The sequence below is a fragment of the Mizuhopecten yessoensis genome, unplaced genomic scaffold, assembly GCF_002113885.1.
Source record: "Mizuhopecten yessoensis strain PY_sf001 unplaced genomic scaffold, ASM211388v2 scaffold923, whole genome shotgun sequence".
NCBI classification, from domain to species: domain Eukaryota; kingdom Metazoa; phylum Mollusca; class Bivalvia; order Pectinida; family Pectinidae; genus Mizuhopecten; species Mizuhopecten yessoensis.
Window position 1 is genome coordinate 334176 of NW_018403789.1, and position 11841 is coordinate 346016.

Genomic DNA, 11841 nt, shown 5'->3' on the forward strand with positions numbered 1-11841 from the left:
CTTCCTTTCCATGATGGTGCACACTATGTACCCCATTAGTGTAGAACCAACCGTGACGGTCGTCTATATAAACTTACGAGGTAGGACTTGCAAGGCAGGTTTGGGATTAACGTACTCCTGCATAACATTCTGATGTTTACACGGATCGCAAATCTTGTCTGTGTGATAAAGGACGAGGGGGGAACGCAAACACTATGGTAAGCAAAGCACAACAAATATGTTGTTTTTGTTATAAATTGTTATATGATATACATGTATTTATTGTTTTTATATTTACAGGAATACATATAATCTAGTTCCAAGCAAGGAACATTTGTTCCCATTCGACAGATCCTACCAAGGAAAATTATTTCTTGATGTCAATGAATGGCTCAATTGTAAGTCTAAGTGATTAGCGATGTACATATGTCTGTTCTAGTGGATTTAACGAATCCTTGAATAGATTTAACAATATAATGTTGCTCTCTCTCTAGCATGATAACTACTGTTTTTGTGAGAAGTTCACACCCATACAGAGCGGATCGATAAACCTTAAGTTTGATTAATTTTGGCTGTAGTTAAAGGGCTCAGTGCCCTTTGGTATGCTCCAGATCGTAGTAGAGCCATGATACTCGATTTCAGTTTACTACGAGCGCGAGCAGTTCTGTTTGTATTATTTCGTTTGCTATTTAGCATCAGCACTTCATGCATTATATTATCAACTACTGGCAATGCACATTGGTATAAGTATATTTCTTTGTACTTTCGTGTATTTCTTTTATTTGAAAAAGTAACAATTTTGCTTTTGGTGTAGGAAAAAGTAAATCTCCATTTCCTATTGTACGTTTCACATGTAGATACACTATACCATATACTGGAGATAAATAATATTTGTACTAATTAATCAAATATCATCTGTTTGTGTTTAATATCAGTTACCATTGCACCATTTCCACTTGAATCGATTTCAATTAACAAATCATTTATAAAAATCAAGTACAATTTCCGGACAAAACACTGCCTTGTAAAATCCCGCGCCCCTCAGAGGAGTTGATGTAAAATCATTACGTGTCAATAAAACAACGCTTTCTACATCAGTGTACATTACTTTAAGGATACTTCACACTTTCGCATTCAGACCCATTTCATAAATTTTGTACAGTGGACCGGCATGCCACACAGTGTCGAATGCTTTATTGCTTTAAAGTACATTTGAACCATGTTCTAAACTATAATTTATACACTCTTGTACATTATATGATGTATACTGACAAAATAAACCCTTTTGATAGGCGGCTTGTTATCTGTTTGGAAAGTTTTCTTAATCTAGGACTGGGTCAATCCTTTTTTGATAACAGCATTTTAAACAATCTAAAACAGATACCGGTAAAAGTGTTATACCCCTGTAACTGTTTGGGTCATCTTTAGTCTCCCCATGTCCTTTATGTAATGTAATAATAATTCCTTTCTTCCAGTCTTAAGGAATATATTTATTTCTTATCATCATATTTAATATTTTTGCCAAGTGAACAAATAATGTCTCACACCAATATTTTATATTTTCATACAATGCCGCCCCGACCCCCAGCTTTGTTGGAAGCAAGTTTTTCCCCAATTGTCCCTACCTCTAATGCAGTTACAGGACTATCTAAAAAAGTATCGTTTTCATGCTTAACTTTTGATTCTATTTCTTTAAAACATGAGGTAATATGTCGACAGAAGGTGTTATCAAACAAGTCATTGGATGGTTTTTTTAAACAACTGCCTCAAATGGGAGCCCCATGCCTGTGCGATACCTTCGGGATCTATTACTGTCGCGCCATTGTATTTCATTTCAGTTTACATATTTGTGGTTTCCCTCGCTTTGGTTTTGGAAAGAAAAAAATGCCAAAAATAAAATTTGATCAATCTCCCAACTCTTATCAATTTCATTAAATTGATTGGCCATATATTGATTAAATGTATTTCTAAGAATTCGCCTAAATATTTGCTTGTTTATATTCTTTGAAAATGACATTGCCCCCTCTGTGTTTGTCATCTTTAACCCACTCTCGCTTTTTATGTTTAATAATGTTGTGTAATACACTTAGGTTGTCGTTCCAATGCGGTTTCAGAAAAGTTCTATATGATTTCTGTTTAAGACATGCTTCGGAAGCCTGTATTATAGGAGACACAATATTGCTTTGATAGACATCGATTGACGCTATATCGCCATCAAGTATCTTAATAAAGCTCAATTTGTCCTTCAAACTGTTTCTATTGTTAAATAATGACCCATCTCGAATAGCTTTTTTCCAATTATATTTCGTAACCTTTGAACTGTGCGGCAGTGCAATGGGTACGGTACGTGAGCAAATGATAGGATATAGCTCCGCTACATTGAGTTCATTGTCAGCTAAAACTTCGCACTGATCGACCAGATCAAACACATTTGACTCAATCAGAATATGGTCGACAGTTGTACAATTACCTTCTGAGGATGGAACATGGTAGTCGGTCCTTGCATACCGTTTGCACATTTACAGATAACATATTATTTCTGCTTATTTTTTCTGATACCAGCTCATTCAAATCAGGGGCGAAAGCAAACTGTTACCTATATAGTTTAATACATACGAAGATGTTGAAATATGATTATATCATCCTAGTGTGATCTTTAAAGCATATGACCTAAATTGTATACAAAAGCTGCGCACTAGCTCTTTTATTCTAACATAGAAATGGACAATTCGTTTTAAAGTCACGGCAATACTGAAATGCAGCTCAGGTTTTATATATTGTGCAACTGTCCCAGTTCTAAATAAAAGAACGCCGCCTACAGCGCGACTTCTGTTCAGCTGTGTAACAACATGACCGTCATAGACTTGCCTCTGATTGGTCGCAATTGACACTGTGAACTCTATGCTATGCTTCACTCGCGTCTACGGGCAGTTTTGGGGAATATATAATTGCCCCCGTTACACATTACATTCACTGAACGTAAACTCAAATTAGTTCTTGATTTTTTATGTTGATTCCCTTTCAAAAAGCTGAAATCTACCATTTGAAAAGGGGGTACAATTGTACGCGTATACATTACTATAGACTACGTAGACAATACGCTTCCCATAAACGGGTTAGTCTTACAGGTACGAGGTAGGATTTGTTCTCACCGATCCTTCTCCCGGCGCTTTACATTATGTACCCCATTCTAGTGTAATGACGGTCGCTTATATAAAAGCTGAAACAGCTGGGACAGATGTACTCAATAATTTAATTAAAATTATTTTAAACGTTTCGAAAGCTTTTTTCTATCTGGTCAAGGACGAAAGGAAAGTGTCAACCCCATGCTAAGGGGATTTTAACAAATGTTTGTCTCCTTTTTATATATCAATATATACTTCAAATAGAGTAAATATCAGGTAGAAGTTTTGTTTGAACAACCAGAATCCTTATTTTACTCACGTTCAATATGTTTGGTATAAAATCACGTCTCATATTAAATAGCACTTCGACTACCTTTTTATAGAACATTGCTTGCATCAATATGTATATACAGAGGTGTATAAAATATCCTTTGCGGATAGTAACATTTATCGTGATTTTTGTTCCTATTGTATCACAGTGTTAATATTTGGCAACTGTCCTTGTGAATTTGAAAACAGGTTTTGTTGCCAATTTTTCATTCAATATCTCTCTGGTATAAAAGCTTTGGAGATCGTGAATGATCAGCAGACCATGACGAGTGTGTGAGTGTACAAGCCGCTGTCTGAGGCTCACCATGGATATAAACACTCATTATTTTATGAATTTTAAGAAGGATGCACAGGCTTATCAAACACCAGCTCGTGAGTTATCTTTTACATACATAATAAGAAAAGGTATGTTGAAGATTGGAGAAAAACATGCAACAAAACCGGCACGCACAGATTTACTGTACAAATTTACCTTGTTATTTGTTTTGCTTTTATACTTTACTTAGCTCCAGATACCAGAAGCTTCGAAAATATTTTAGTTTATAAGGTCAATTGTAACTCGATACTGAAAAGTACGCTATTTCCTTGTGTGTTGTATAACTATAGTACGGGATATTTTTTATTTTCTATACCAAAGACACCGAGTTCCTTATTAAAATCCACATAAATACAAATCCATAATGTGATAACAACACCCTAAATTATCCCTATACCAATGTACTGTGTTTTTCCCTGTATACAGTAACCTCCTTTTACTTCCGTTCGGGTGTAACTGTCCAAGACAGGTCTGTTGACCGGGTAGCTTAACAGCTGATTTTTATTTTACACTCAGAACACTGTTGTCGATAAAATTCTGTATAAAAAGTCCAACAAGGAATGGTTTTCTTTTCAGAAATGATTTATCAAAGCTAGCGATAGTCATGCCGGGCTAAAAACAGCTTTTCAACACTTAGTTACAGTTTATGGCAGTGGTGCAGGGTTTTTAAGACTTTATCTTTATTTATCATATTTATGATTACAGCATGTGGTCTTCTCCAAACGAATATTTCAAACATAATTTGGACATTGGTCCATAGGTGTATTCTAATCACATTGTAACACAAATAGTCAATGAAATCAATTTTGGATTCTTTATCGTATCTCATAGACAGACAGGTATCAGGTCACCAATAGGACTGGGTTAAGCTTTGTTTGGTTGTTCGTGTATTCTACTCGTGTCTTATAGTATCAGAATTAGTCCTTACAATTGTTATCACTATGGTATGTATGCTGCCTACAGTATCATGTTCTATTCACTACAGGTTTCTTCCAAAGGAGGAATAATCTTCCTGGTTTTCCTGACTTCCTGCATCCAGTCCAGTATTGCGTACGAATGTCCAGAAGATGCCACAGAGTGCGAAACGACGTTAGTCATCCAACATAGATTGACTATGATGCACAAGGACGAAAAGAAAGTTTACCCATACAAGGGGAAACTATACAAGTATAGCATCCGTGATCCGGACACAGCGTCTCCTGTCCCAACTGACCAGGTAATGACCGCTGATGGATGGGAGGATGACCGTTTGGTAGTTGTCGCCAATGAGAGTCTCCCAGGGCCGGATATTATTGTTTACTCGGGTCAGAGGTTAAAAGTCCATATCATTAACAAGCTTGCTTCAGACTCTGTGACGATTCATTGGCATGGCCTTCCTCAGCACAGGAGCCAGTGGATGGACGGCGTCCCTTTCGTTACTCAATGTCCAATCCTTGCTGGCCAGACCTTCACGTACGACTTCATTGCAGAACCCAAAGGGACCTATTGGTACCATTCCCACACGGGTGCACAACGTGTCAAAGGACTAAACGGGGCATTTGTCATCAGGGAAAGACAATCCATAATGGAAGAACGAATCATGACCGTACAGGGTTGGAATCATCACTGGGGGGCGGATATGGATCATCAGAAAATGAATTTTGGTAGTTTTCAGAACCGTGTATCGCAGTCCACTTCTGATTCTGTCGACGGAGGTCATTTCAGTCGATTTTTCTTGCACTCAGTACTTATTAATGGTAGAGGGAGATACTACAGTAACAGCACAACAAGGGAACACAATGGCGCCCCTCTATCTGTGTTCACTGTGGACCCAGGCACGACCTACAGGTTCAGAGTTATTCACGTCGGGGCATTATATCCAATCAGAGTCTCAATCGACAGTCACGAGCTGACGATCATTGCCTCTGACGGCTACGATGTAAAACCCGTTGTAGCAGAATCATTTGTGATTAACCCCGGAGAGAGATACGACTTCACAATGATAACCAACCAAACTGCAGAGAACTACTGGGTTCGGGCAGAAACTTTAGAAATTGGAATAACACACAAAACTGAAGCAATATTGCACTATAGCAACGGACCAACTCTTGAACAGGAACCTACAACGTTAAGGAGAACATGCGCTGCAGCTGATAGATGTCTGGTCGTCAATTGTCCGTTCACAACCTTCCCTGCTGACACATATACCGACTGTCTACGGTTCGATCATCTGAGATCCTTAGTTGACAATGATCCCGCACCTGTTCCAACCTCTCTGGATACATTTAGAGAGTACCATCTTAATTTCGGATTTCCTGGAATCAAACATTTCCCGTCCTCAATTAACGGAAGGAAGTTCAAGTCTCCACAGGTTTCTGCTCTAACACAACCGTACGAAATAGATTCCACATGTGACAAAGTAGATTGTGGCGAAGAAAAGCATTGTGAATGCACACACACTTTGGACATCAGACACAACGATGTCGTTCAGTTAGTGTTGACCAATATGGGAATCGGCACAGGTTGGTCCCATCCAGTTCACCTACATGGTTATTCGTTTTATGTGCTGAAAATGGGCTATGCAACCTACAATATGACGACAGCAAAATTCATTTCTCAAAATACAGATATTGACTGTAGAGGTAATAAAAGCATGAAGAAAAGTTTCTGCAACGACGCCACCTGGCGTAATTCTAGTTGGCTTGGAAACAACGTCCCAGGAATAGAGTTGTCTAACGCTCCAAGAAAGGACACATTGATCATCCCTAGCGGCGGATACGCTGTAATAAGAATCAAGGCCGATAACCCAGGTGTATGGATGATACATTGTCATATTATGCTTCATTCTGAGGACGGCATGGTTATGCTTTTGAATAACTCCTATGACAGACATCCATCTCCTCCTAAAGGTTTTCCCATCTGCCATGGCTATCCGTCGCAATATCGGGAACATTACGAGGACAGCATAAAGATGACACCCGCTCCTAACGTAGAACCTGAGATCACGCCAAAGTGTCCGCCTACAGAAGGTATGATTTGTATTGTATATCATGTTTAAATTGTATCGATAAGTATCGATTGGTGCATTAATGATGATTTTTCAAAAGTATACAAATAATAAATACAAAAATATCCCTGCCAGGGGACACAAAATAGTCACCTTCAGATAATATATGCACGTTTAAAACATGAAAATGCAGCTTCATTAACGTGTCGTTTAGCAAAAGGGAATTACTGAACAGGATGAGATATAGGAAGTCTGTGTGTAGCCGCAAGGCAAGATTTGTGGGGTTTTTGGTTGACTTTCGTGACATGATGTAGACGGTTCCATTTCTTAACTTTATATATAGCCATAATAGTAGAGGAATTAGTTAGGGTTCACTTAATTATTATTATCATTTGTTTTTCATGCTAAGGGGAACATGTACGATAACAAAAAGAGTAAAAAGCAAAATTATCCTTTTTTCCAACAATTCTATGTTCCACAAATGCCGTTCCCGATTTAAATTATGAAATATTATGAAAATATTTCAAAATTTTGAAAAAATAAAGAAATGAAATTTTAACAAAACACGACAACTGTTACAGCAACACACAACAACAGTATCAAGGAAGGGTTTCTTGCTGTTTTTCAGAAGGATACGGAATGAAGACGTTTTGGATCATGTTCACTGTTCTCGGCCTGATCATCTTGTTTCTGATCGCCTATATTCTACATCTGCGGAAGGAGGTAAAGACATTCAAGATAAACCGGAAGTCGAATTATGTACCAGAAAATATACCACAGAATGCTAGTGGAAAGGAAAATCCGGCATTTGAAACAGTGGCAAAGTACTAGGTGTGCTATTTTTAACTCATAATTGTATATAGATACACATTATTTCTAGTAATCATTAAATACATTTTAGTTGTACCATAACCTACTACCGTGCAACCAATTCAGCTTTTCATTAACGTTTGAATAACATCGAAATTGTTTGATATAAGCTTTGATGCAGTATTTGCATGTTTAATTGATCAATTATAACCTCATGAAGAGAAAGAGACCGCAGCAAATGCTTTTTCAGTCGTGCAGAGTAGGTTACGCATCGAAGCGTCATCATGACATCACACCGAAGAAAATGCCATTGCAAAAAAGAGGAAAATTAATTTTTGGAAATTTCGTAATTAGGTGAATAACATGTGTTATATGTGATAAGATTGAGATGGGTATTGTTTTAACAATGCGAATCACTTGAATTATAATCGTTAAGTCATATATAAGTCCTTAACTTAATCTAACAAAAAGAAAGATATGTTTACCCGATTTTCATATTTAATAATATTCGGAGGTAAAGAGCATGCGAACTGATGAAAGTCAGGCATTCGACAATTAAGACCGGGAGCACCTGCTTTCCTCTTAAGAGGGGATTGACATTGACGTGGTTGGACGGGTGGCGCAGTGGATAGCGCACACGCCTTTCACCAAGACGGCTTTCTTCGGGAACTCCGGTTTCCTCCAAAATTTAGACCCTTGCGCACTTCAACCGGCCAAACAAAGGTGATTGCTATAAGCTGGAATAATTTGATTCAAAATTGTGATAAAATAAATAAAGAAAAAAAAAATATGCATCTATATATATATATAGTTGATGCGGACAGTGATCGGTGAGAGGAATGCCGTACTTCATGTTTATTTTACCTGTTATTTTGAATCATTGATTTATTCGGTTGCGAAAAGAAGTATTTTTTTTTGCTGATATTCACTGGATTGAAAAGAAACATTGCACAATATTTGTCCATAAGCTTAAGCAGGAAAAGTAAATATATATCTTGTTTAATACTACGCTGTTTCTTCCTATTTCTGTAATGATATCAGAAATCGAGTATGGTAGCATACTGATATTTTTCACGAGTGCAAAACACTGTTAGAATGATCAGCTTATTAGGGTATGTACATCAGTAAAAACCATTAGATTTACTGTGTATTTCATTTTGAAGTACAACGACGGAAATGTTACTGCATATTGAATTACCCCACTTCAATGAGGGAATTCAACAGCGTAACTGTGAACACATTCTAATGACATACTTGGCAATAATGCTGCGCGTTTTTTAATAAGACGCTCAACTCGATTTAATTTCTGCTATTGTATGGAAATATTTGCTTACAAACAACTGTTAACATAACAAAGTTATTGGTTTAAACGAAGTTTGAACTAACACTTTTTTATCAAGTCACTCTTTTACACATTTGATGAATACTGTTTGTTATATTTTATACATTGTATGCAGTCAGTTTATGCATTGATAATCAAAATCCTATGTAAGCCTACGGTACTAGAAGCACTAGAAGGGCCGAGTTTGTTTACATACACGGTATACAGAAGAAGGGCCGAGTTTGTTTACATACTGTCCAGAAGAAGGTATACAGAAGAAGGGCCACGTTCATGTCGCCTCGTAATTCGATTGGTCAATCAAATTGTCTAAGCCTCATTGTTTCACAGGCAATTGCAGCAATAACTTGTGATAGCAGGGACGTATAACATACTGTCTCTGGTGATAGACATCGTTCTGGACCTCCACCATCCCCTGAGTGACCGCTAGACAGTACAGTGTCCACTCTCCTTGCGGCATCCTGCCAGGTAAACGGTCCAATAGCTACAGCTTACAGCTAGGCAAGTACAGTGTTTACTCTCCTTGCAGCATCCTGCCAGGTAAACGGTCCAGTAGCTCAGCTTACAGCTAGACAAGTACAGTGTCCACTCTCCTTGCGGCATCCTGACAGGTAAACGGTCCAATAGCTCAGCTTACAGCTAGACAAGTACAGTATCCACTCTCCTTGCGGCATCCTGCCAGGTAAACGGTCCAATAGCTCAGATAAAAGCTAGACAAGTACAGTGTCCACTCTCCTTGCAGCATACTGCCAGGTAAACAGTCCAACAGCTACAGCTTACAGCTAGACAAGTACAGTGTTTACTCTCCTTGCGGCATCCTGCCAGGTAAACGGTCCAAGAGCTACAGCTTACAGCTAGACAAGTACAGTGTCCACTCTCCTTGCAGCATCCTACCAGGTAAACGGTCCAATAGCTACAGCTTACAGCTAGGCAAGTACAGTGTTTACTCTCCTTGCAGCATCCTGCCAGGTAAACGGTCCAATAGCTACAGCTTAAAGCTAGACAAGTACAGTGTCCACTCTCCTTGCAGCAACCTGCCAGGTAAACGGTCCAATAGCTACAGCTTAAAGCTAGACAAGTACAGTGTCCACTCTCCTTGCAGCATACTGCCAGGTAAACAGTCCAACAGCTACAGCTTACAGCTAGACAAGTACAGTGTTTACTCTCCTTGCGGCATCCTGCCAGGTAGACGGTCCAATAGCTACAGCTTACAGCTAGGCAAGTACAGTGTTTACTCTCCTTGCAGCATCCTGCCAGGTAAACGGTCCAATAGCTCAGATAACAGCTAGACAAGTACAGTGTCCACTCTCCTTGCAGCATCCTGCCAGGTAAACGGTCCAGTAGCTCAGCTTACGCTAGACAGTACAGTGTCCACTCTCCTTGCGGCATCCTGACAGGTAAACGGTCCAATAGCTCAGCTTACAGCTAGACAAGTACAGTTTCCACTCTCCTTGCAGCATCCTGCCAGGTAAACGGTCCAGTAGCTCAGCTTACGCTAGACAGTACAGTGTCCACTCTCCTTGCGGCATCCTGACAGGTAAACGGTCCAATAGCTCAGCTTACAGCTAGACAAGTACAGTGTCCACTCTCCTTGCAGCATCCTACCAGGTAAACGGTCCAATAGCTACAGCTTACAGCTAGACACGTACAGTGTCCACTCTCATTGCAGCATCCTGCCAGGTAAACGGTCCAATAGCTACAGCTTAAAGCTAGACAAGTACAGTGTCCACTCTCCTTGCAGCATCCTACCAGGTAAACGGTCCAAGAGCTACAGCTTACAGCTAGACAAGTACAGTGTCCACTCTCATTGCAGCATCCTGCTAGTTAAACGGTCCAATAGCTACTTGGTTGAGTGCACTTCCTTGCAGCACAGTATTCATTATACGCGCTTTATAACCTTACCTGTCGAACTCAGAATTATGTTTTATCATACAGGTTTATGTTGTAGTAACTGAGTTGTTTTTGCCAAATCTGTTTATTGTGATTAATTTGGTGTGTTTGAAATTGCGTGTGTTGATGATGATATGATTTTAACCTTTGTTATAAATATGTAGTGTAGTGTAGCTTCATCTTCTAGGCAGTTGGTCAGTTTTAAAGTGCAAAAACTGCTACTGTCGCTTCATAGGCATCTGAACTGAAAATCTACGACAATGAAGGCAGAAGGAACCGTTTGAAATAGTCAACCCTTACATCTGGTATATCTTTACTACAGTGAAGATAAATATAAACAATATGTTGTAAATCTAAACATTTTCTTCAGGTTGGTAAGTATTGATTGTGAAAAGACTAATGTAGCACAACCAACAAGTGTTTATATGTGACTTTTCGATGACTAATTTATAATACGGTATGTACTCTGTCACCTTCATCAGACAAATGACTAGTGAAGCGTATGTACAGGGTCTATGAATGCCGATTTATTGATCTGGGACTCCGGCTGCTTCATTTCTGATCAGGTGTATTTCTTTCCCTCTTGGGTTTTCGTATCATTCCGGTGTTCACCAAGGCGGACCCCAATTCACCTTCCAGTCTCTCCAATATATACGATGCGTCGCAGTTTTTGCATCCGATTTTGTTTACGCATTCTGCGACGGTTACTAAAGGTGTTTTATCCTTAGGTAGTCCAAATATTCTGACGTTTTATCGACTTTTTTCATATCGGTCTGTCGTCGATTAACGTCAGAACTCCGGCCCTCTATAATATGCGGGAAATATGCGACCCGTGCCCGGAGCGCACTTCAATCTGATATTTTAGAAACAAATCGTCACTTTCACACACATGTCGCACATGGATCGAAAGATCTATTCTTTATGTACTAGGTGGTATCAATAACATGTTTCAAAGATCATTACGAAAAGTATTTTCCAACGTTTTCTATACCAACCCATGTTTTTAATGGAAATTAGGCCATGAGCAATGTCACATGACTTGACGAGATCTCGCGTTACCGAAGGT

General features: G+C 39.0%; 1 protein-coding gene across 1 annotated transcript; it reads left to right on the plus strand.

Moving 5' to 3' along the window:
• LOC110455388 (laccase-1-like) lies at positions 1-8920 on the plus strand. Its single transcript, XM_021505495.1, has 3 exons — positions 1-197; positions 4736-6758; positions 7365-8920. The coding sequence occupies exons 1-3, from the start codon at positions 195-197 to the stop codon at positions 7565-7567; spliced, it is 2229 nt and encodes a 742-aa protein (XP_021361170.1). The 5' UTR covers positions 1-194; the 3' UTR covers positions 7568-8920.
• The last annotated feature ends 2921 nt before the right edge of the window (positions 8921-11841 follow it).